This window comes from Mercenaria mercenaria, chromosome 14 (assembly GCF_021730395.1).
Source record: "Mercenaria mercenaria strain notata chromosome 14, MADL_Memer_1, whole genome shotgun sequence".
NCBI lineage: Eukaryota > Metazoa > Mollusca > Bivalvia > Venerida > Veneridae > Mercenaria > Mercenaria mercenaria.
Genome location: NC_069374.1, coordinates 45784489 through 45812094, shown reverse-complemented (window position 1 = coordinate 45812094; position 27606 = coordinate 45784489). Strand labels below are relative to the sequence as shown.

General features: G+C 36.0%; 2 protein-coding genes across 3 annotated transcripts in view; one reads left to right on the top strand and one right to left on the bottom strand.

Annotated features, from left to right (window-relative positions):
• The window catches only part of LOC128548480 (uncharacterized), a 58236-nt gene that overhangs the window by 11997 nt on the left and 18633 nt on the right, over positions 1-27606 (bottom strand). The window contains exons 2-3 of the mRNA XM_053523408.1: positions 7957-8171; positions 2051-2288 (exon numbers count right to left, since the gene is read on the bottom strand). Of these exons, the coding sequence (XP_053379383.1) occupies positions 2051-2288; positions 7957-8171 (453 nt within the window). The remainder of the gene's footprint in view (positions 1-2050; positions 2289-7956; positions 8172-27606) is intronic.
• LOC123527466 (uncharacterized) overlaps positions 1-27606 on the top strand; it is an 89287-nt gene that overhangs the window by 56276 nt on the left and 5405 nt on the right. Inside the window, exons 1-2 of one of the 2 annotated variants that reach the window (XM_045306933.2) lie at positions 20636-20887; positions 23939-24072. The exons of the other annotated variant lie outside the window; for it this stretch is intronic. Of the exons in view, the coding sequence (XP_045162868.2) occupies positions 20651-20887; positions 23939-24072 (371 nt within the window). The 5' untranslated portion in view covers positions 20636-20650. Of the gene's footprint in view, positions 1-20635; positions 20888-23938; positions 24073-27606 lie in introns of those variants that run through there. 2 annotated transcript variants of the gene reach the window in all.

Below are 27606 nucleotides of genomic sequence, written 5' to 3'. Positions count from 1 at the left end.
AGTCCCATAACTCTGCAATTTTTGTCGCTGAAAGAACCTAACATGCCCCATGCACAACTACTGTTGTTACTGATCACTTGTGTAAAGTTTCATTAAATTGTGTCAAGGGGATGAGGAGAGATGGTGCGCACAAGATTGTGTCTATGTATATAGTATAGTAACAAAAAAACAAAGTCCCATAACTCTGCAAATTTTTTTTCTGAAAGAACCTAACATGCCCCATGCACAACTACTGTTGGTACTGATCACTTGTGTGAAGTTTCATTAAATTGTGTCAAGGGAATGAGGAGAGATGGTGCGCACAAGATTGTGTCTATGTATATAGTATAGTAACAAAAAAACAAAGTCCCATAACTCTGCAAATTGTTTTTCTAAAAGAACCTAACATGCCCCATGCACAACTACTGTTGGTACTGATCACTTGTGTGAAGTTTCATTAAATTCTGTCAAGGGGATAAGGAGAGATGGTGCACACAAGATTGCGTCTATGGACAGATGGACGGACGACCAGACGGACAGACAACCTGAAACCAGTAGTCAGTATACCCCCCTTACAACTTTGTTGTCGGGGGGTACAATAAAATAACGAGGCTATGCAGAGAATTTAATCAATTTTGTTCAACAAGTTTAATAAATTCAATGTCAAAAGACACAAATGTGATATTCTTTTTACTTTTACTGCTGAAATATCAAAATTTTGTCTTTCTTTACCTATCATAGACCTTAGACAATTAGACCAATGTCTCCTACACCTATAGTGACGTCAACGTCAAAGCTCTATTACACTAGTGTAATACCAAATTTATGTAATGGCTTTAATGTCATTCCCACAACGTCAAATATGTGATACAAATACTAGTTACATTTTGTTTCAATTCTTCATCCTGTGAGTTTGATGCTAGGTGAGACAATTAGTCTTTGTCACGATTTGATAGAAAACAATAAGTTTGAAGTCAATTGTCCTTATTAAATGATTCATACGAGGAAGTTGTCAATTAATAGGAATTCTAACATGACCAGAAAATAACCTATATACATGTAGTGCAAAATCTATCTCTGGTTATTCTGCAATATACCACTCACGTGCAATGACGTCATCCGGTCCAGGTGCATAGTACGGTCGTAAAAAGTAGTTACCACTTTTTTCTAATATTTTTGATACTAGTATGTCGTGTTAGAATCGAAATAATAAGTTCCCAAGTGTGATTTATCGTACAGTAACCAGTTTTTCGTTTTTATGCGAAACAATATATCACTCAGGCCTACGGCCTTCGTGATATATTCTTACACATAAGAACTCAAAACTCTTGTTATTCTACAATAAACCAAGTCTGGGAACTTATTATTTCTTAAATACTGGAACTTAAGTTACTGTTTAACTGTCATATATATAACTGAAATACTTTAAAAACTGTATTTAAATTGCTATCTGAATTAATGACAGGTTAAAATAATGCAGACAATATTAAGTATTAAGCACATTTTTTGTTATGATATATGTCTTGATATTTTTCAAGGGGAGTAACTCTTGCATGGAATTGTTCCTTAAATAACCTGAATTATCTGCCACTGCTTTCGTGTTAGAATGCATATTTGGGCAACTCTTTTTTTTATTTTTAGTGGGAGGTAGTAACTGTGATTTCAGAAGCTTCCCCGGATCTACAGTGTTTTACTTGGAGCAGCTTGAACCCACAATCCCTAGTGTAGTCAGACAGTGTTACCAACAAACCACGTCCACTCCTGCTACCTATGGTAAGCATACAGCAAAACTGAAAGAAGGAGTTCAATGTGCTAGTATGTGCCTGACTTCAGGGCCTACTGACTTGCACTTAACAAGAAACTATAAATTATAACCCCCTATTTTCTTCCCCATTTTTTTTTCAGTTTTAGGAAAATCAGGTGTAAGAAAGAGCAATATTCTCTCAATATGAGTAAATAAGCCTTGAAGCAGTCTTAATTTTATATGAAATATAGAAAGATTTTGATTAGTGGTCCGTAACCCAAACAATCAAAGTACATGTAAAATGATTGTTCAATTTTCTATATTTACCTGTATTTTTGGGAATTTTCCCATGAAGCCAACTTGTTTGGGACTGTTGAAATCCATTTACACAGTCTGCCATTCTTCTTTGTTCAAACTCGTACATTTCTTTAGCATGAAGATGAAGGTCATGTGCATTCTGACTACAGGTCATCCAGTTCATACCAAGGTCAAGGTCACTTGGAGGTTTGGGTTGCCATGCTTTGTTACGTAAAGGTGCCTCAACTTTGGTGTTGACTGCATTGTTCTGAAAAATTGCAAGAGCAACGTCTATAAACAGTAGACTAATGTCATAACATTGTCTAGGATGCCAAATAAATTTGTAAAACAAATTTCTTTTCATAAAATTTCTTTTCTGACATATTTGATAAAAAAATCTTTCAGTGATATTTGTTGATATGAGTTTCAGGGTTTCCTCTGGGTCAATTTCACTTTGCGCCAACAAATTCGCCAATCAGGAAAAGTTTGCGCCAGTGGCTCTCAAGTTGGAGCCAATAGTCTGTGATGGGCAACATACCATTTTCTTTTTCAATCTCTTTTTCATTTGATTCTTTACAGTAACCATGCAATTTGCTCTTGAACCAGTCTATCCTAATATCACATTAAATCAAAAATAGTTTTTAATCTTCTCAACCATTTTCAAGAACATTTTCTAAACAAAAGTAATTGCTCAATCTAATATAAAATTATCCCTTTTATATAGTTTGCCATTTTTAATTATCTCCCTTTAAGGGTCATTTTCACTAAATAGATGTTTTTAAAACATGAATATTTATCCTAATATCATAATTGAATCAAAAAAAGTTTTTAATCTTCTCAACCATTTTCAGGAACATTTTCTAAACAAAAGTAATTGCTCAATCTATAAAATTATCCCTTTATATAGTTTGCCATTTTTAATTATCTCCCTTTAATGGTCATTTTCACTAAATAGATGTTTTTAAAACATGAATATTTATCTCTTTATTCTTTTAACTTTTTATTTCAAAATTAATTTAGGTCATTTATCAAAAACAGTGTTGTTTTATATTATTTTATAACTTTTGAAAAGCTTTTTAAAATGCTTAAGTTTCATTATATATATAACTAAATTTCTATTTCCTTTCATACATACTAATGTATAGCGAAAATACCACCTACAGGTATTATTAGCACTTTGTTTCGAAGCTCTGGGGTTGAGCTTTTTAAAATTATCCCCCGTGTATCAATGCTTTACGTTGGGCACGTAAAAGAACTGCTTTAGTTCATTTGTATCTCAAAAATTCTCCGATTGAAATTATACGACCGCGACTGAAATTATACGACCGCGACTGAAATTCTCCGATTGAAATTATACGACCGCGACTGAAATTTACGAACGGGGTGGATTTATTTAACAACGCTTGTGCAAAATCGATATATTTACGATCGGAGAATATGTGTATCTTTTGATCGTGTCTCAATTACTTCCGCGAATCGGATTGTCATTAAAATAACCTGTAAATTTATCTCGCGTTTTTTGCATCATAAAAAGGTGGTGCATTAGACGAAGCACACAGCTAATATTTCGTTTCATTTGCTTTCGTGTAAGTAGGCGGGGCTAAATGTGACTCCGCGAAGTTTTAAATTATGCCCCGAGGTGTTAATCGATATTGACACCTTGTGTATTGTCTTCATGTAGTGTTAAATATCGGATAATCCGTTATTGCGTCACTGAGAAAGATCAGAAGATCAGATCGACGATTATCTTGTAGGCGTCAATGAAATTCGCCAGTTGAAGATTTTTAGCGCCAGAATTTATATTTTGTCGCATTTGGCGCCATTGGCGACCGACAGCGGGAACCCTGGAGTTTATTTATTAAATGATCAATGCTTTGGCATCGTTTATCGACAGATTAAATATGCAAACATCTGAACCCTGATGATGGTTAACCACAAGAAGGCATTGTTTTTTTTTTCATTTTGACATGCTTATTAAAACATGATGGAAAAAAAATCATCTTAACAAGTTGTACTAAATGGGTGTCCAGGGATGTAGAAATCCCAATATTTTTCACTTGTCCACAGATAATTGAGACATAAAAATCAACTTGCCCACATTCAAAATTCACTTGTCCGGATTTTCAACATTAAAACCTGCACTAGACCGCCAATAATTCATTACTTTGGGCAAGAGTTTTTATGATCTGCAGGTAGAAACAAAAGCAAACATAATACAGTGTATTACTGTAACTGTGACAAACAAGAGGACCATGATGGTCCTGAATCGCTCACCTCTTCCCACATGACCCAGTTTTGAGTATGACATTGTTTTTTCTATTATTTGACATAGTGACCTAGTTTTTGAGCTCATGTGACCCAGTTTTGAACTTGACCTAGATATTATCAAGATAAAAATTCTGACCAATTTTCATGAAGATCCATTGAAAAATATGGTCTCTAGAGAGGTCACAAGGTTTTTCTATTATTTGACCTATTGACCTAGTTTTCAAAGGTACGTGACCCTGTTTTAAACTTTACCTAGAAATCATCAAGGTGAACATTCTCACTAATTTTCATGAAGATCTCATGAAAAATATGGCCTCTAGAGAGGTCACAAGGTTTTTCTATTTTTATATCTACTGGCCTAGTTTTTGACCGCACATGACCCAGTTTCAAAACTGACCTAGATATCATAAGGTGAACATTCAGATCAATTTTCATGAAGATCCATTGAAAAATATGGCCTCTAGAGAGGTCAAAAGATTTTTCTAATTTTAGACCTACTGACCTAGTTTTTGACCGCAGTTGACCCAGTTTCAAACTTGACCTAGATATCATCAAGATGAACATTCAGACCAACTTTCATACAGATCCCATGAAAAGTATGGCCTCTAGAGAGGTCACAAGGTTTTTTTATTATTTGACCTACTGACCTAGTTTTTTAAGGCACGTGACCCAGTTTCAAACTTGACCTAGATATCATCAAGGTGAACATTCTGACCAATTTTCATGAAGATCCATTCAAGGGTATGGCCTCTAGAGAGGTCACAAGGTTTTTCTATTTCAAGACCTACTGACCTACTTTTTGATCGCAGTTGACCCAGTTCCAAACCTGACCTATATATCATCAAGATAAACATTCAGACCAACTTTCATACCGATCCCATGAAAAATATGGCCTCTAGAGAGGTCACAACGTTTTTTCATTATTTAACCTACTGACCTACTTTTTGATGGCACGTGACCCACTTTTGAACTTGACCTAGATATCATCAAGATGAACATTCTGACCAATTTTTATGGAGATCCATTCACAAGTATGGCCTCTAGAGAGGTCACAAGTTTTTTCTATTTTTAGATCTACTGACCTAGTTTTTGACTGCACATGACCCTGTTTCGAACTTGACCTAGATATCATCAAGATGAACATTCAGACCAACTTTCATACAGATCCCATGAAAAAAATGGCCTTTAGAGAGGTCACAAGGTTTTTCTATTATTTGACCTACTGACCTAGTTTTTGAGGGCACATGACCCACTTTCGAACTTGACCTAGATATCATCAAGATGAACATTTATACCAACTTTCATACAGATCCCATGAAAAAAATGGCCTTTAGAGAGGTCACAAGGTTTTTCTATTATTTGACCTACTGACCTAGTTTTTGAGGGCAGGTGACCCAGTTTCGAACTTGACCTAGATATCATCAAGGTGAACATTCTGACCAATTTTCATGAAGATCTCATGAAATATATGGCCTCTAGAGAGGTCACAAGGTTTTTCTATTTTTAGACCTACTGACCTAGTTTTTGATCGCACGTGATCCAGTTTCGAACTTGACCTAGATATCATCAATATGAACATTCAGACCAACTTTCATACAGATCCCATGAAAAATATGGCCTTTAGAGAGGTCACAAGGTTTTTCTATTATTTGTCCTACTGACCTAGTTTTTGATGGCACGTGACCCAGTTTCGAACTTGACCTAGATATCATCAAGGTGAACGTTCTGACCAATTTTCATGAAGATCTTGTGAAATATATGGCCTCTAGAGAGGTCACAAGGTTTTTCTATTTTTAGACCTACTGACCTAGTTTTTATCGGCACGTGACCCAGTTTCGAACTTGACCTAGATATCATCAAGGTGAACATTCTGACCAACTTCCATAAAGATCCCATGAAAAATGTGACCTCTAGAGTGGTCACAAGTAAAAGTTTACCGACTGATGCACGGACTGATGGACGGACGACGGACACCGCGCGATCACAAAAGCTCACCTTGTCACTTTGTGACAGGTGAGCTAAAAAAAGCTATCAACACTTTTGCCGGTGTATATACATCAGCAAGGCTTTGGAACCTTCAACAGATTCGGTAGAACAGAATTGCCATGCCAAAATATTGCCCGTGGGAAGCCAAATGAAACTCTTGAAATGATCCGACTCGTTTGAATCGTACTCGCAATCTCTCTGTACTTCTGATTTTTGTTTTGTTATTACCTGACTATCGGTGACCAACGTTCTATTAATGATTTATCCAAGTTTGAAAGAACTGTTTACGTCGTAGAGTTACTGTGTGCAAAATCATGCGAGACCTAGACCAAGAGCCAATCAGAACACGGGAAAAGATGCTAAATTTAGAGGCAAGTGTATGGTTTTTCCAAAAACTGCAGCAATTGTGAGGCCCTCAGTGGGTAAAACATGGATTTCATAGATAAGATTATTTTCTAGCAACAGCGTTACTAAATTATTCTTGCCGTTTGCTCAATTTTTACAGGAAAATGTATGCTTGTCCATGGACAAACCAAATGAAAAATGCACTTGTCCGCCTGCAAAATGTCCCAAGTCAGACAAGTCGGACATTCTAAGGAATTGCACACCCCTGGGTGTCACATGACCATTTGACATCATAAATGATATAATCTTACCAGTTAGCATGTCAATCATAAATATATAACGTATCGTTTTTCTTTGTATAACACTGTATAGCTGCTTCTCAACAGTTTTTCTATGGCGTACCATTTGGGTTAAAGTAAAGAGATACACCAAGAAGTTATAAAACTCCAACTGCGAGTACTATTGCATACATGCACGTATACTTTTATACCTGCACGTACACTTCCAATTTGTACCTGCATACTCCTTGTTTTATCTATTTACTTTTGACCCAAGTGGTACGCCATAATATACTTCAGCTATGAAATGGCTGTTACCCCCAGTGTTTCTGTACCAGAACTTACCTGTTCTATGCAAATTATTGAAAAGCTCCACATATAATCAAAGGTCGTGGCCAAATGACATACAGAATGTCTGTCAAATCCCTATGAAGAACATCTGCCTCACAGAGGCATTGCACTCAGACCTTCAAACTGGAAGTACCAGTTTTATACTCACTCAGTATACTGCAAAATCACTCAATTCAAGGGCATAAAATGTTGTGGTTTTAGCTATAATGGCTATTTCAATGGGATATAAATATGTCAATTTTAACAGTTGAAAATAAAATAAATGGGAGTTTTATTTGTCTGTTCCCTGTGGATTGATCAAACTATGAAATTCACAAAAATTTGTCCTCCACCACTATAAATCAAGGATTTCTCAATATCTGTAAACCAAATGAATTGATTTCTGTAAACCAAATGAATTGATTTCTCAATATCTGTAAACCAAATGAATCAAATTGTCTGTGCAATGATCAACTGAAAATACAACATCACTGTAATTCTTTCTTGTTTATTTTCACAAATTCTTATTTTTAACAAAATTTTGTGGTTTTGTAAGTGTTTTTCTGGAAAAAAAAGTCCAAGTGTAATTGTTATGATGGATTACTGTAAGAAACCTAAAATTGGTAAATTATTTCAAGCAGATGTGCAGTGTGCATAACTCAGCCAATGTCTGAAATTTCAAGTAAATCAGAGTTATGCAAAGAATCTGAAATAACAGGCTAAACGTACCATGTGTCCAAAGTTGTCAAACCCATTTGTCTGCCAACCATATCCACCATCAATGTTACTATTTACAGCATAGTTGCCATAGTTACCATTCTGTAAGCTCCAGTTGTCATGGTAACTGTCCGGCATTGAGGACCCTGAATTCCTGTGACATTGAGAAGAGTGTGTCTCAAGTCTTCGCCGATAACTTTCTATCACCTCAAAGAAGCTGTTCTCCACTGAAAACAAAAAGAAAATACAATTTTAAAATGGTTTGGTCACAATAATTAGAGATGTTGAGGTTAAAATGGTTTTAGCATCACCTAAAACACAAAAGATGTAAGATGTAAACATCACCTAAAACACATAAGATGTAAACATCACCTAAAACACATAAGATGTAAGATGTAAACATCACCTAAAACACATAAGATGTAAAATGTAAACATCATCTAAAACACCTGTGTGGTGGGAGATAATAGTACGCCATATGAGAATATTGTAGAGGTTAAAATTGTTCTAGTATCACATAAGTTACATGAGATATGTAGAGGTTAAAATGGTTTAAGTATCGATGTAAGTCACCTGTGATACAGAGTTTGACATATGTTAAATTTCTAGAATGTACTGGTCCATCATTCAATTTTGGCAATGCCATTTATTATTTGAAGGGATTTTCACTGAAAAATTACTAACTGTATAGCAAACACAATGCAGACCATGAACAGCCTACATAGACATGCACGATGATCTTGGTGTGCACTGGTTGCAAAGGCAGAGTCACTTCAGCTGATTAAAGGTTCAAGTCAATTGGCCTGTAGGCTATTGCAAGCAGTTTGATTTACCACACATTGACAATCAATTGTCACCATTTTACCACTACATGGTTTTGCAATAATTATGACTGTGAATTTCTCAGTGACAAATTTTATTGCTAGTAAATATTCCTGTTGCAGAGCTGTTGTACTTCTTCAACTTTCTATCTTCAGAATTACAACAGATGATAAAAGAGCTGTCAAAATTTCATCACTTCCATAAAACTCAGTTTGATACATAGCTATAAAGTTTATACTCTGCATGAAATATCTGTGAATGAAAAAGAAAAACATGGCACCCTATCCTCCTATCTACTGTTGTGTCAAATAGATTATCTCACAGTGATAAACATAGTTGAAAAAACATGTTTTTGTAATTTCTTCTTCTGAGTGCTAAAATAATGTGTCTGTGCTCTGTGAATGGAAACTGCCAGAATTTTCATCATCCATTGACAGATATAGTATGGAAAAACACTTAAAACACGTCAACATTTATGTGTCTCCTTGTAATTACTTAAAAAGTTTTAAATAACTGTAAATCATATTTAAGACATTTTGCACAAAAGGTTGACTTTAGCGTAAATATAAGCATTTCTCGTTAGACAGGCAGTGCCATATTTTAATACTCACTGATATTTACATAACTTCACATGTCAAGTTTGGCAATTATAGTTTCTTTCATTTGTATGCTTTGCCGAACAGCAACAGAATTATGCTTGTACTTTTAAGATCACTTAGATATAGCTAAACTTTGAAGAATTAAACTTCACTGCTAATACATAAAGACACAACTTGTACCTTCAAGACAATTTTTCAATACAACTAGGACTTGGTAAAACAGCTTCACAGCTATATTCAGATACAACCTGTACCTTTTAGACAACTAAATATAGCTAAACTTTGTAGACAGTTATACCGTGTTCAGACTACGTTTTTAATCCTACATTAACTTGGGTTTATTTTTTAAACTCGTTTGCGTCCACACTATATGTGGTGTAAAACGTGAATTTTGTAAAGGTCAAGTGGTTTCTGTAATGTAGCATTAAAACTACCTCGGGAGGTGGTTTTAATACTACATTAAAAAGTAATGCTACATTATTTTACAAATGTGAACGCAAATGTGGGTTATAACTGGTTTTACAATCCCAAATCCACAGATCTTACCTTTTGGAGGAAGAATACCATGTGTTTCTCTTTTGTATCAAACAATTGATGCTGTGGCTGGCAAAAGTAATATGACTGTTGTTGAAACAAAAACATTAAATTGCGATATGGAGTCATACTGACGCTCAAAATGGACAATAGATGGAATGAACAGAAATTCTTAGATGAACACAGTAGTTTAAATATTGATGACCCCTTCTTGTTTCTGTTAGCCTCAATTCTTTGTAACCTTTTTTGCTTATTGCAAGATATTTGTTAACTTCTAACATTGCATGTATATATTTAAACCACATTTCTTTGCCTAGTGTGGACGCAAACTAGATTATATTTTGATGGGTTTTGAATGTCAAATACCAATTATATCCAATTAGTGCCTAATAAAAATAAAACCGTTCTGCTAGTGTGAACACGGTATTACAGATACAGCCTGTATGCTTCACAGAACAACTAAAAATACACCTTTTGTGTACTTAAATAAAGCCAAAACTTTGTAGATCTGATAGAACATTTGCTAATATAGCTGGTCATTTCTGGTATAATTACAGACCGAGCTCATGTTCTGTAGAATAATTACAGGATATAGTTAGTGCTTTGTAGTTCAGTTACTGCTTGTTGAACAATTACTGGCATACATCATTCTTTGCAAAACAATTACAGCTAGTTAGTGCTTTGTAGTTCAGTTACTGTCTTGTAGAACAATTACTAGCTAAATTTATACTTTGCAGAACAATTACAAATATAGTTGGTGCTTTGTAGTTCACTTGCTATTTGTAGAACAATTACTTGCATACATCATACTTTGCAGATCAAATACAGGTAGTAAGTGCTTTGTAGTTCAGTTAATGCTTTGTAGAACAATTACTGGCTCAATTCTCATTTTGCAGAACAATTACAGATAGTAAGTGCTTTGTAGTTCAGTTACTGCTTTGCAGAACAATTACTGGCATACCTCATTACAGATGATAGTAACTGTTTTGTAGTTCAGTTACTGCTTTATAGAACAATTACTGGCATACCTTATTACAGATAGTAACTGCTTTGTAGTTCAGTGACTGCTTTGTAGAACAATTACTGGCATACAATGTATATTATTACAGATAGCAAGTGCTTTGTAGTTCAGTTACTATTTGTAGAACAATTACTGGCATACATTATTACAGATAGTAAGTGCTTTGTAGTTCAGTAAGTGCTTTGTACTTCAGTTACTGCTTTGTAGAACAATTACTGGCATACAGTATTATAGATAGCAAGTGCTTTGTAGTTCAGTTACTATTTGTAGAACAATTACTGGCATACATTATTACAGATAGCAAGTGCTTTGTAGTTCAGTTACTGCTTTGTAGAACAACTACTAGCATACCTCATTACAGATAGTAAGTGCTTTGTGGTTCAGTTACTGCTTTGTAGAACAACTACTAGCATACCTCATTACAGAACTGGTAGTAAGTGCTTTGTAGTTCAGTTACTGCTTTATAGAAAAATTAATGGCATACCTAATTACAGATAGTAAGTGCTTTGTAGTTCAGTTATTGCTTTGTAGAACACTTACTGGTGTGTTAAATATCACTGGAATATTTTTAAAAGTGTAGAAGTTTTCAACGGCATCACCAACCTACTGCATTATGATATATATTAAGACACATAAAAGATTCTACCTTTGTTGTAATGAATGATAATAGATATTTCTCAAAATTCTGCTTTGTAAATTGTTTATGAATATAGGTAGCTAGCTAGGGCTTTGTAGAATAAGTACGGATAAAACTATTCATTCACAGAACATTTATGGGTAGAGTTAGTGCATTATTTAAATGATCTGAAGAATTTTTGAACACCACACTCCAGGAACAGTTATAGGTTCAATCTTTTCATGGCAGACGAAGACCTCCATATGTTCCTCCCGGTATTATTACAGGTATGGGCGGCCCCTGGTTAAAATCACTGACCTTCTGTAAGCCAGCTGGATGGTTTCTTCACACATCCTTGCTTGCTGGCTGCAAATACTTCAACAGAATTCCCCTTTTTAATGAAAGAGTCTGTAACAGTCTCTGAACGAAATTCCCAATTTCCTGTCTGTGGGATCAGAAGGATAGACACTTTTCTGTGTGAAGTTTTGAGTAGAAATTTCAAAAACTAGTTTTTTTACCCAGAAACCTTTTAATGCAGCTGCTTAAAAAAACATGTCTGTGCCATTTCCGATCCTTTTTTCACACCCTTTGCTAAAACATATCCTCACTGACAGGCATAGAGTTAATGAGGCAAAAAATTATGACAGCTGTGCAACATTAATGTTCCATATAATTAAAACCACGCTAAAAATACCCTTTATTTGTATACAGTAACACTGAATGCTTGTGCAAAGTTGCCTTGAGCACCCGAGGCGCATTCGAGCAATTCATGAGATCCACAGACATTTCCCTTTATTTCCAATGTTCCGATGTTTGAACCGTTTCCTTTCTTTTTTTCTATGTTCCTATTTGGATCACTTCAGACCCTGTATAACTGAAGTGCTCTACACGTCCCCTTACAACGTTGAGTGACTGGTGTTCTACTGTAGCTCTGTATTATTACACAGCTTGCCTGGTAGTTAAAGAAGACAACTATGAACTGAGAGGACACTGTGAAGCTGAAACCTGTAACACTGGTCAGGCTAAAGAACTCTATTTTGATTGTTAGACATAATAGAGTATTATCTGAAGGCAATGATGACCTCTTCCATCTCTGAATTGTATGAGACTGTTATATATAAGGAACAAGTTATTACCAGTACAGAAAACTGGAACATTAATGTGGCCAACTGACTGCCGTTACACAATCGATTTAACACTACTAGTCCAATATCAACTATCAACTAGAACTGCTTTTGAGAAAAGCACATGTCTCCCACAACTGCCTATTAGAATCATCTAAATAGTAAGTCAGTCTTTATATACTGTTTACTCACTACAAACATACCTTTAAAGTGTAAAAAGGCTGATTCTGGGTAATTCAAGGGCCATAATTCTGAAGTGTCTCAGATGATTTGGCTTGTTAATGAACTTGGCCAAGAACTTATGGTCAAAAACATTTGGTTTAAGTTTGGTGAAGATCGGATAAGAACTGTTTGAAACAGAGTGCGGACTAGAATAAAAAGGCAGATTTTCAGTAACTCAAGGGCCATAATTCAGAAGTGCCTGGGCAGATTTGGCTAGTTATCGAACTTGGCTGAGGACTTACGGTCAAACACATTTTGTTCAAGTTTGGTGAAGATTGGATGAGAAATATTCAACTCAGAGTGTGGACAAGATTTGTGACAGACACACAGATTGACACACACACAGACGAACACACACACAGAATGGAGTAAATCAATGTGTCTCCCACACCACTGTGTGGTGGAAAACAATAATTTCTATTGGGCAATATGATATAGTTACAATAAATTTACTAATAATGTAATTAAAATTAAAGGGCCATTATATAAACTAAGTTCAACCAAGAGTTAGGCCACTCAGTAGGTCTGATGACTGAGAAGCATCGTGCTTAGCTTCAGTCTAAAAAATATAGTTGTTATTGTGATACAGCTTGACAGATAGTTGCATGCAGTTTCTAAGTTTTCTAAGCTGTAAGGTGGATGGGGGTGGGGGGGGGGGGGGGGTCATGATTTGAACTAAATGCCACCAAGACTTACCTAAATTGATTAGCTCAATGTGACTGATGACTAGGGAGTCTTTTGTGAAGTTTCAATCCAATACATGCAACGGTTACTAAGGTGTCAACTTTTACGCTAAACTTTAACCAAGATGAAATGCCAAAGATGATGCCTTGGTCAACACCCTAGCGAGTAATATTATCTCTCAATATTAAATGATCGAATTATCTTCTTGTTGCAAGAAGAGAAAAATCAGAAAAATTATCTCCACAAGTACTACAACTTCCTAACATAAATCAGAGGTTAAAAAGTGGCCAAACAACTGCAGACACACTGTGACCTCTGTCAAATCATCAAGGACATGATTCACCACACATGGTGATCTGAAATCTGTGATAATTCCATCAACAAGTCTTGTGCTCTCATACTATACTAATGACTAGGGCAGGCTAATCTGTTTGTAAATAATGAAAAAGCAAAAATTTGGCAGCCGAATGCATGTTCATCTAATTAAAGTATAAGTTCTCTCAAGTATATAACTTGCAAGCAGGCAATTATTTCCCCAGGTGTGTTGCCTGAACGTCTCCGATGTATCTATATAGACTTAACTTGTATTTTCCATATGGATCTAATCAGTATCCAATACTAATGAGTAGACAAACACCAGCAATCAGTTTCAAATACCAGGAATTTCTTAGAATAATTAATTCTTATACTAATCTCCAAGATTATAAACACTTTTGGAAGCACTCTCTGACAATTAGCAGAAATGCAAGCTGACTCAGTTATGTTGCATTTTTTACTTGGAACGTTTAACATTAACTTTAGCTTGTTAAATTGGTGGCAAGTGATTCTGCATGCTGATCATGGTCTGCACTGTCCACTATTCACTCAGTAAATTTTCACAGTACATCATTTTGAATAATAAAATGTTATTGCCCATACTGAATAACAGATCAGTCTATTTTAGAAATTTAGCAGGCTAATAAATGCATTGAAATTACTTCCCTTTAATAGTTATAACATGGTAAACTTCTCTTGCTGTCCATTATATGTAAGGATATTACAGAAAAATGAATAATAGTCCATTTAAACTGCAAAATGAAAATATTATAAAACATACTTATTATCGGACTAAGTGGCTAGTCAGTGGACTGCAACAAGTTATTATATCTTAGCATCCATAAAATGGCTTTAAGCATTTTGTTAAAATGTAAAACAAAACACTTAACTGAAGTGAAATTTCAATTCTCAACAGATAGTCGCTTTACCTTTAAACTTCTAGTTTTCTACTAATCTTGAAGAATTACAATGTTACTTTTTTGAATTATGTCAAACTTCAAACTATAGAACAAAATACCAATATTCTTAATTTTGTACTAGCATCAGACATCAAATTTTATAATATTTTGGCACATGAAGACATTGCAATTTATGGAAAGCAACCATTTTGCGTTACATAATCAAGGAGGTTTTTCAAATAACATATTTACATATTTTGTTAAAATTAATAAAAATATGCTATAAGACATTGTACCACCAGGTTCATAAAATTGTGTTTTATGCAAATAAATACATATAAATACATGTATATATATATACAGAGATTATTTGATATTACTCGAAATAAAAAACAATACATACAGCCTTCTCTAAATTTAATAAACATGTCACCAATCTGTACCATCAATATATTAGAATAGATATAGATACGTGATAATAAAACCTTGAAATATTACTTACGAATTACATGTATATTCATATCCTTTCAAATTAATAAGTTTGGTTGTGTCGGCCGCTCAAATTTGGTAGCTAGCTCATCGACCGGAAGGGACCAAGCGTGCCAAACATTAAAAGTGAAATTGCCAAAAGGAGCCCGGTCGCCAAGTCACCTTTGAAAATATTACTAATGGCATCAATTGCTACGCGTCGCATTACCAAAAGAGTCCCACTCAGACCCCAGCTCCCAAGTTGACCGTACCGTGAATCGGTACCAACCCTGAAAGCAAAGGACCCATAATCACACTACCAGCTCGATACGAGGTATGCCGGTAGAACATGTAATGCGTTACTGGCAGCAAACACGTCAACTAGGCCTTACCAAAACTACATGGGCCAGACCTAGTGACCCGAAGCAACATTCAGGTCAACGACAGACTACAAACAAACCCGAAGCAACATTCGAGTTTACCACTACTTAGTGACCCGAAGCAACATTCGGGTCAACAACAATAAGTAAACAAGTAACCGGAAGCAACGGTCCAGTTGACAACCATTGAAATAACCTGGTGACTCAGAGTAACAATAACAGCTTACATAAAGTAGTGACCTGCGAAATAAGACAGAACAAGAGCTGTCTCCGTAGGATGACACATGCCCCCGATGGCACTTTGAATGAATAGTTATGGCCGATGTTAGAGTTTAGGACCTTTGACCTACGGAGCTGGGTCTTGCGCGCGACACATCGTCTTACTGTTTCACACATTCATGCATAGTTATTTTAAAATCCATGCATGAATGACAAAGATATGGACCTGACATGCCCATCAATGCACTATCATGAAAAATGATCTTTAACGTCTAAGTGTGACCTTGACCTTTGAGCTACGGACCTGGGTCTTGAGAGTGACACGTCGTCTTACTGTGGTACACATTCATGCCAAGTTATTTGAAAATCCATCCATCGATGACAAAGATATGGACCAGACACGCCCATCAATGCACTATCCTTTAACATCTAAGTGTGACCTTGACCTATAAGCTACGAACCTGGGTTTTGCGCATGACACGTCGTCTTACTGTGGTACACATTTATGCTAAGTTATTTGAAAATCCATCCTTCGATGACAAAGATATGGACCGGACACGCCCATCAATGCACTATCCTTAAACGTCTAAGTGTGACCTTGACCTTTGAGCTACGGACCTGGGTCTTGCGCACTGCACGTCGTCTTACTGTGGTACACATTCATGCCAAGTTATTTGAAAATCCATCCATCAATGACAAAGATATGGACCGGACATGCCCATCAATGCACTATCCTTTAACGTCTAAGTGTGACCTTGACCTTTGAGCTACGGACCTGGGTCTTGCGCACTGCACATCGTCTTACTGTGGTACACATTCATGCCAAGTTATTTGAAAATCCACCCATCGATGACAAAGATATGGACCGGACACGAAAATTGCGGACAGACCGACAGACTGACAGACCGACAGACTGTTCAAAAACTATATGCCTCCCTTCGGGGGCATAAAAATCCAAATACGGACAGCCATGTCTCCTCTTGAATGCAAAATAGAATGCCATCAAGGAGAGAAGTCACGCCCAATTATATTCCGAAGTAAGCGAAAATTTGAAATTGTAAAAAACGATAACTTGTTAAATTTACTTCATAGAAACTGCAACGCCTGGTCACCTTCTGGCCAATAAGAATTTTACTGTAATATACAACATAATAATAGAGCGACATATTTGAATGAAACCTTAAGATAGACTGTCCGACTCTTTATATACACACTTTTATATTATTTAGGCATAAAATTATGTCTTCATGAAGTAAATACACTCTTAATGTCCAGAATTATGCTGCTTATTATACATGTAATGTCAGATAATTGTCCCATTAAGCTAGCACAAACTGTCACATGATATAAATGCACATAAAATGTGTAATAAGAATAAACATGATCATTAACTGACATAAATCACTTCCAATAAATCAGTGTCCACACTATATAAGTATATTAACAAATGATTGTTCACATCAACATTAATTCCAGGTACCGCTAAGGTGCCTGTTACCGTCTATTTGATAAAATCACAGTCTTCATAACAATATACTGTTTTCACATCTGAATTGCATTCATCTTATGGCTCAGGGTACATGAGTTGGTGACACCGACAGAATTCAACATTGATACAACAGAAATTTGGAATGTGGTATCCTGAAAATATATGCAACCAACAGCAATTCCTGACCAAAAATAGTTATCACATGGTATAGTATAGATGAGACAATCTTAGTAATCAAAAATATGAAAGCTTTTGCGGGCTGAGGCAGGCGGGGAAAAGTTGTAAGTTCGATGTTCTTTACAGGTAGACTACGACGTAAGTGAGAAAGGCTGCACGTGTTTTTTGCTTTTATAAGCCGTTATTAAGATTGTTCTCGGCTCAGTAATTATGTGTAATTCGTATCAGTTAGAAAGATGGGAACCAGTTATAAGAAAAGACCGAGAGATAACCGTGTGACCATAGCAACGAGCATAACAAAATAATTTATCTTATGTATGTAATGAAAATTTACTGAATGCATCATGAAAAGATTTTCAAATACTTAAGTTTTTCAATGTAAATATATCATCAACAACTTCTTTATTTGTATTGCATAAATCATTCTTATCTCAATCTTTAGAGTTAAAAATGAAATGATCATCTGATGAAAAATGCTGAAATTTATACTTTGTTTCCAAGTCCCACATGTTTTCTTTACTTTGTGAAAGAAAACTGATATCAAAAGAAGTTGGATGGTTTATGTGTTCCAAGCATGGAAGTTTAGGTGGTACCTAACTTTTCACATCTTTGATATGACCTGACCAATGACGACCCACACTTCAAGCGGGCACTCAATCAGCTACTGAGGTTGTATACTTCTTTACGAAGAGCCCAAACAAACTGTACAACAAAAGAATAACAGGGCTTAGTATTAAATGATAAAACGAAATGTTGACCATGGTTGACCATGGTCACCACAGTTTTTGATGGTTGACCATGAACTAACGTGGTCAACCATCAAATACCATGGTGAAAACATGGTCAGGACCACGGTCGGCCATGGTCAACCATGGTGATAAAAGATTGGCCATGGTCGACCATGGTCAGCCATGGTTGACAATGGTCAGCAAAGACAATCAACAGTTTGACCATGGTCTACCGTGGTCAACTTTTTTCAACCACGGTTGACCATGGACTACCATGGTCATGCTAGTAATTTTCACAATTATCAAGTTTTACAATGCACCAAAGATGCCTGACTGCATTTTGGCTCCAAAAGTTTTCCTAGATATAGAATAGTTTTCCTGCATTTACAGACAGATTCAAAGGTAAACTTTCGTAGTCTGACTATAATTTGTTGTCATCTTAGCAATTTTATGACAAATAAATGACTGACTTGCAAAAATAGATATAGACTGAAATTGTCATGTATTTTCACGACCCTTTCAAATTTATATTTATACATTTAATTACTTATCTGTGTTGGTGAAATATTTTGATATATTTTAAACAAACCTTATAATTTGTAAAGTGCAAAACATTGTTTCAAATATACTGATTTTAAGATATATCAAAAGAGTGTATTTTGATTTTTCGTTACAAAGTAATTTTTTCACATATTAATATACCCAAATTTTCAGTATATTTACATAAGTAACTACTACCGTAGAAACGGTCTCTCAGAATTTCGAAATTTTCTCCAATATGATTTTATGGAACAGTCAGTTTCTTTTATCAAAATTTAGCCACCGACAATGTTCCATTATAAATTATAATATCATCGGACAAGATATCAACAATCTGAGAGATGCTTCCCTCCATATTGCATACTTCTTTAAAATGTAAAAAAAGTCATACATCAATTTATAAATGAAAAAGGAATTAAATTTTAGTAGTCAGATATACACTTGTTTTATTTCTGTCCATTTTTAACTTCACAGTTTCTTATAGTCAATCATCACCACGTTCGACCATTTTGATTATTGACTATCAACTAAAATGTGTCTGTAGGACACAGGGTGTGTCACCCACTGGTACATTTGTCACAAATAAGGGGCAATAATTCAAATGTTTGCAGTGACTGCCAGTCTTAATAGGGTATAGCCTCAACAAACATTTTATAAAAAGGATTTATTATTCTAGGCCCTATACTTTTTGAGCTATCAGCATCACAAACAAAAAATCTACTATTTTGGCTATTTCAAGGGCCATAACTCTGTAATAAGAGCTAAGATTCTCAAGAAGAATGCCAAGTGTGCAAGGTCACATCATGTTAAAGACTCCAGCAAGGTTTCCTGAATTTACATGTAATATTTTTTGAGCTAGGCACATAATTAGGTGAAAAAGTGCATTTTTTACTATTTCAGGGGCCATAACTTTAAAAATAGGGGGTGGAGCCAGCCAAAAAATTAAAGGTGTGCAAGTTCATATCATGATAAAAACTTATGCAAGTTTTCAACCATCTATATTAAATACTTTTTGAGCTAGGTGCGTCACAAGGTGAAAATGTACATTTTTGACTATTTCAGGGGCCATAACTCTAAAAATAGGGGTGGGACCAAAATGAAAAATAGAAGGTGCGCAAGTTCATATCATGATTAAGACTCGTGCAAGGTTTCATGAATCTATATCAAATACTTCTTGAGATAGGCATTTCACAAAGTGAAAATGTGCATTTTTGACTATTTCAGGGGCCATAACTCTGAAAATAGGGGGCGGAGTCAGATGAAAAATAGAAGGTGTGCAAGTTCATATCATGATATAGACTCATGCAATGTTTCATGAATCTATATCAAATACTTTTTGAGCTAGGCATGTCACAAGGTCAAAATGTGCATTTTTGACTATTTCAGGGGCCATAACTCTGAAAATAGGGGGCGGAGTCAGATGAAAAATAGGAGGTGCGCAAGTTCATATCATGATAAAGACTCATGCAAGGTTTCATTAATTTATATCAAATACTTTTCGAGCTAGGCGCGTCACGAACTTCTGACGGACGGACGGATGCACGGACAAGACCAAATCTATATGCCCCCACCACTCATGGGGGGGCACAAAAACCGTGGTGCCATTTAACAAAACGTGGTCGACCATGGTCATATGACCATGAACTACCATGGTAGTCCATGGTCATATGACTTTCATTTCGCCTGGGCTGTCACATTCCTTTTTTTTTTTTTTTTTTTTTTAAATAAGAAACTATTGGTTTAAGAAACCAACAATTAAATATAATTTGAAAACAATATTTGTTTTATACAGATTATAAATAAAAAATTCATCCCAGTTAGTTTGTCAGGATAAGTTAAGCTTTAAAGTCGTTTTAGAAAAGAACAAAAATGTGTTTCAAGATTCTGTTAGAATGTCTGATGCTCTTCCATATGTCAATACTAACAGAAGCTCTTTTTGACCCAGACTTGGGATATGCTATCTTGGCATCTAAAATTGATGTCATAAATGAAGAAATGTCCATGTTGCGTAAGGCACTCATTTCAACACAGGTCAAACTTGCATTGACACAAACAGAGCTAGGAAAAGTGAAAAAGGAATGTGGAATTACTAAAGAAATTACATCTGTAAGTAAACATTATTAGTAACAAATTGTTTTAACTGTCGCTTAACAGAAACACACGTCAAGAGCACCAAAAGGCCAACATCAGAATGAAAATAAAAGAAAGAATTAATTTTGTTTGCCTACATATATCTATTTAATTATTAATGATTAAAAGGTGTACAAAGTTTCAATGCTCTAGCTCTTTTAGTTTTGGAAACAAGAGGACCATGATGGTCCTGAATCGCTCTCCTGCTCCCACATGACCCAGTTTTGAGTATGACGTCATTTTTTCTATTATTTGACATATTGACCTAGTTTTTGAGCTCATGTGACCCAGTTTTGAACTTGACCTAGATATCATCAAGATAAAATTTCTGACCAATTTTCATGAAGATCCATTGAAAAATATGGCCTCTAGAGAGGTCAAAAGATTTTTCTAATTTTAGACCTACTGACCTAGTTTTGACCGCAGTTGACCCAGTTTCAAACATGACTTAGATATCATCAAGATGAACATTCAGACCAACTTTCATACAGATCCCATGAAAAGTATGGCCTCTAGAGAGGTCACAAGGTTTTTTTATTATTAGACCTACTGACCTAGTTTTTGAAGGCACGTGACCCAGTTTCAAACTTGAACTAGATATCATCAAGGTGAACACTCTGACCAATTTTCATGGAGATCCATTCAAGGGTATGGCCTCTAGAGAGGTCACAAGGTTTTTCTATTTTAAGACATACTGACCTAGTTTTTGACCGCAGTTGACCCAGTTTCAAACTTGAACTATATATCATCAAGATAAACATTCAGACCAACTTTCATACAGATCCCATGAAAACCCATGAACAAGAGGACCATGATGGTCCTGAATCGCTCACCTGTCTCAACATGACCAAGTTTTGAACTGAGTATGACGTCGTTTTTTTCCCTATTATTTGACATAGTGACCTAGTTTTTGAGCTCATGTGACCCAGTTTTGAACCTAACCTAGATATCATAAAGATGAACAACAGACCAACTTTCATACAGATCCCATGAAAAATATGGCCTCTACAGAGGTCACAAGGTTTTTTCATTATTTGACCTACTGACCTAGTTATTGATGGCACTTGACCCAGTTTCAAACTTGACCTAGATATCATCAAGGTGAACATTCTGACTAATTTTCATGAAGATCCATTCAAAAGTATGGCCTCTAGAGAGGTCACAAGGTTTTTCTATTTTTAGACCTAATGACCTAATGACCTAGTTTTTGACCGCAGCTGACCCAGTTTCAAACTTGACCTAGATATCATCAAGATGAACATTCAGACCAACTTTCATACAGATCCCATGAAAAATATGACCTCTAGAGAGGTCACAAGGTTTTTCTATTATTTGACCTACTGACCTAGTTTTTAATGGCACGTGACCCAGTTTCAAACTTGACCTAGATATCATCAAGGTAAACATTCTGACCAATTTTCATGAAGATCTTGTGAAAAATATGGCCTCTAGAGAGGTCACATGGTTTTTCTATTTTTAGACCTACTGACCTAGTTTTTGACCGCATGTGACCCAGTTTCGAACTTGACCTAGATATCATCAAGATGAACATTCAGACCAACTTTCATAAAGATCCCATGAAAAATGTGACCTCTAGAGAGGTCACAAGCAAAAGTTTACGCACGGACGACGGACGCTGCGCGATCACAAAAGCTCACACTGTCACTTTGTGACATGTGAGCTAAAAATATGACCTCTAGACAGGTCACAAAGTTTTTTCATTATTTGACCTACTGATCTACTTTTTGATAACACGTGACCCACTTTTGAACTTGACCTAGATATCATCAAGATGAACTTTTTGATCAATTTTTATGAAGATCCATTCACAAGTATGGCCTCTAGAGATGTCACAACATTTTTCTATTTTTAGACCTACTGACGTAGTTTTTGACCGCACGTGACCCAGTTTCAAACTTGACCTAGATATCATCAAGATGAACATTCAGACCAACTTTCATACAGATCCCATGAAAAATATGGCCTTTAGAGAGGTCACAAGGTTTTTCTATTATTTGACCTACTGACCTACTTTTTGACGACACGTGACCCACTTTGACTTGACCTAGATATTATCAAGATGAACATTCTGACCAATTTTTATGAAGATCCATTCACAAGTATGGCCTCTAGAGAGGTCACAAGGTTTTTCTATTTTTAGACCTACTGACCTAGTTTTTTTCCCGCACGTGACCCAGTTTCAAACTTATCCTAGATATCATCAAGATGAACACTCAGACCAACTTTCATACAGATCCCATGAAAAATATGGCCTTTAGAGAGGTCACAGTTTTTCTATTATTTGACCTACTGACCTAGTTTTTGACGGCATGTAATCCAGTTTCGAACTTGATCTAGATATCATCAAGATGAACATTCTGACCAATTTTCATGAAGATCTTGTGAAATATATGGCCTCTAGATAGGTCACAAGGTTTTTCTATTTTTAGACCTACTGACCTAGTTTTTGAAGGCACGTGACCCAGTTTTGAACTTGACCTAGATATCATCAAGATGAACATTCTGACCAATTTTCATAAAGACCCCATGAAAAATTTGACCTCTAGAGTGGTCACAAGCAAAAGTTTACGCACAGACGCACGCACGCACGGACGACGGACGCTGCGCTATCACAAAAGCTTACCTTGTCGCTTTGTAACAGGTGAGCTAAAAAGTAAATACCACTTTTCACAAGTTAAAAAGGGCCATACTTCCTACTAAAATGCAAGTCAGAGTTGTGATTCTTTGCCTGCTTACTCTCCTAATGATCACAAATTTCAAAGTATTTGATAATATGCACAATGAGGCATGCCGACTCATCTTGACCTGCACTGTACACTATTCAGTCAGTAAATTTTCAGCAAACACCTTTTTAAATAATAAGTGCTACTGCCCAATCTGAACAATAGACAATTCCATTTCAGGAATTCAAAAGAGTAAAAGTTAACGTGCCTTATAGTTACAGCCATTCCTTTGTAAAGGCATGCATGTAAGATCCAAACATATTTTATACACTCTTATTTCCAGGCTGCTACCACAGTCGCACCTACAGAAAGCACTGTGGCACCAACACCAGAGGAGACTTGCTGTGAACTGGTGGAGACTGCTATCAATGAAATCAAGCAAGAGCAACAGGATGTAAGAACTCACTTAGAGGCCTTGTATGTATCCATTCCTATATCAGAAATTGGTATTTCAGTTCAGAAGTTTTGATAATAATTGGTATATAATATTGGACTAATTCCTAATACAATTTCACAAATGAGAGCTTTCATTTGGAAACAGTGCACTTGACTATTTTGATGCATGATAGTGAAGTCGGGCACATCTGAGGAAGCTGGAGCAGTAACTGAGTGTTTAATGACTCTAATGTTGATCAAGATATTAGACAATACTTTAAGTCTGTGCCAAATGTATTTCGTAATAACGAACATTGAGGTAAAGTGTGTCAAAGCATTAAATAAGTTCAACAAGAGTGCCAGAATGTCACAATATATGCCCGTCACAGCACAGTTTTTTTACACTAGCACCTGTATTTGCAAATGGAATTGTAATTTTGTGGTTGTTTACAATGTTTTTTTTTAGTAATTATTGTAATTCTTTTGTTTTTCTTAGTCCACAAAGAAACTTACCAGGTAGAAATACCTTAAAAAACACTTAAAATTTGAAAATAACATCTATGTTGTACCACAGAAAAGTGGTCTTGGTTTTTTCCCTACAGTCAATTATAAAAAAGTTGCAATTTAAGTTATTTATAGTAACAACTAAGGGAAGTAAATCTTGAAAAAAAAAATGTAAGTCCACAAAAAAATCCTAACCAGGTAGAGATGGGTCAAAATACACCTCAGAATTGGCTGTAACATGCATACTGTACTACAGAAAAGTGGTTTCGATTTTTCCCTACGACTAGTAATGAAAAAGTTACAATATAAGCTATTTATAGTAACAACTAAAGTGAAGTAATTCTAAAGAAGGGACCTGTGCATAAACCTCTGTCTCATGATGGTGTACAATTTTGCCAAGTTACATCAAAATCCCTCCATGCATGAAGATAAAATGCTGGGGACAAAGTCATTCTTGTATCTGGCCTTTGGCCTCTAAGTGTGACCTTGACCTTAGACCTAGGGACCTGGTTCTTGCGCACAACACTCCGTCTCGTGGTGGTGAACAATTGTGCAAAGTTACATCAAAATCCCTCCAGGCATGAAGAAGATATGCTCTGGACAAAGTCATTCTTGAATTTGATCTCTAAGTGTGACCTTGACTTTAGACCTAGGGACCTGGTTCTTGTGCATGACACTCTGTCTCATGATGGTGAACAATATTGCCAAGTTTCATTAAAATCCATCCATGCATGAAGAAGATATACTCCGGACAAAGTTTTCATTCTTGTATCCTTTGACCTCTAAGTGTGACCTTGGCCTTAGACCTAGGGACCTGGTTCTTGTGCATGACATTCCGTCTCATCATGGTGAACAATTGTGCCAAGGTTCATCAAAATCTCTCCATGCATGAAGAAGACACGCTCCAGACAAAGTCTGTGGACACCGCCCACCCACCTGTACGCCCACCAGGGTCATTCCAATAATACGTCCCGTTTTTGAAACAGGCGTATAAAAACGCTAATTTTTCTTCAAGGACATGTTCACTAGGGGGTCAGGACTCCCCACGATGGTGAAAAATTAGTTTCTAAATCATCCTACAAGGTTTAAATACTATATATGATAGTTTTGATTGATTTCTAATTGCTGATGCTGCACAGTTGCCGCAGGCGCCACCAAAATCTGAACTGCTTAGTCTCTCCAATAAAAGTGGGCTACATAAAAAAATCAGACAAGCTAAGAACATTTTTATACGCCCGTTTGAAAAACGGGACGTATTATGGGAATGCCCCTGGCGGGCGGATGGGCGGGCGGGCGGGCGGTGTCCACAGACCTTGTCCGGAGCATATCTTCTACATGCATGGAGGGATTTTGATGAAACTTGGCACAGTTGTTCACCATCATGAGACGGTGTGTCATGTGCAAGAACCAGGTCCCTAGTCTAAGGTCAAGGTCACACTTAGAGGTCAAATGTCAAATTCAAGAAAGACTTTGTCCAGAGCATATCTTCTTCATGCATGGAGGGATTTTGATGAAAGTTGGCACAATTGTTCATCATCATGAGATGGAGTGTCATGCGCAAAAACCAGGTCCCTAGGTCTAAGGTCAAAGTCACACTTAGAGGCCAAAGGATACAAGAATGAAAAATTCAGGAATGACTTTGTCCGGAGCATATCTTCTTCATGCATGGAAGGTTTTTGATGTAGCTTAGCACAGTTGTTCACCATAATGAGAGGGAGTGTCATGCGCAAGAACCAGGTCCCTAGGTCTAAGGTCAAGGTCACACTTAGGTCAAAGGATACAAGAATGAAAACTTTGTCCGGAGAATATCTTCTTCATGCATGAAAGGATTTTGATGTAGCTTGGCACAATTGTTCACCATCATGAGACGGCGTGTCATGCGCAAGAACCAGGTCCCTAGGTATAAGGTCAAGGTCACACTTAGAGGTCAAGGATACAAGAATGAAAACTTTGTCCAGAGCATTTCTTCTTCATGCATTGAGGGATTTTGATACAACTTGGCACAAATGTTCACAAGCATGAGATGGAGTGTCATGCGCAAGAACCAGGTCCCTAGGTCTAAGGTCAAGGTCACACTTAGAGGCCAAAGGTCAGATACAAGAATGACTTTGTTCGGAGCATTTCTACTTCATGCATGGAGGGATTTTGATGTAACTTGGCACAATTGTACACCATCATGAGACGGAGTGTCATGCACTGGTCCCTTCTTTTGAATTACTTCCCTTTGCTGTTACTATAAATAGCTTATATTGTAACTTTTTCATTACAAGTCGTAGGGAAAAATCGAGACCACTTTTCTGTGGTACAACATGCATGTTACATCCAATTCTGAGGAGTATTTTGAGCTATCTCTACCTGGTAAGGATTTTTGTGTGGACTTGTAAATTTTTATTTTTTTTTTATTTTTTTTTTTTTCTCTTTAAAGATGAACTTCCCTTAGTTGTTACTATAAATAACTTACATTGTAACTTTTTTATAATTGACCGTAGGGAAAAACCAAGACCACTTTTCTGTGGTACAACATTGATGTTACTTTCAAATTTTGGGTGTATTTTAAGGTATCTCTACCTGGTAAGGATTTTTTTGTGGACTTAGAAAAATAAAAGAATTACAATAATTTCTAAAAAAAAAACAAAAAAACATTGTAAACAACTAGAAAATTAAAATTCCATTTACAAATACAGGTGCTAGTGTAAAGAAATTTGCTGTGACGGGCATATATTGTGACATTCTGGCACTCTTGTTTTTTTATATGGAATAAAGCCTCTGAGATGCTTTTAAAATGATATCCAATATCTACCTTATTGTGGGCTTTTACAACTTTTTAATTATTTATTCAAAAGCCAGAGTGTAATGTTTTATATAAAACAAGAGATTACAGAGTGATCTTGGTGCCCACAATTGAGCCATTTTTAAATGTTCCAAATTACAAGACTAGATCATGGTCAAAATCAAGGTCGAAGTTCATTTCGGTACACAAAACTGTGCATGTGGTCCATGCATGTGGTCCAAATTTGAAGCTGTAGCTTGAGAAATGTAAAAGTATGTCACTAGATTAATTTAAAGGTCAAA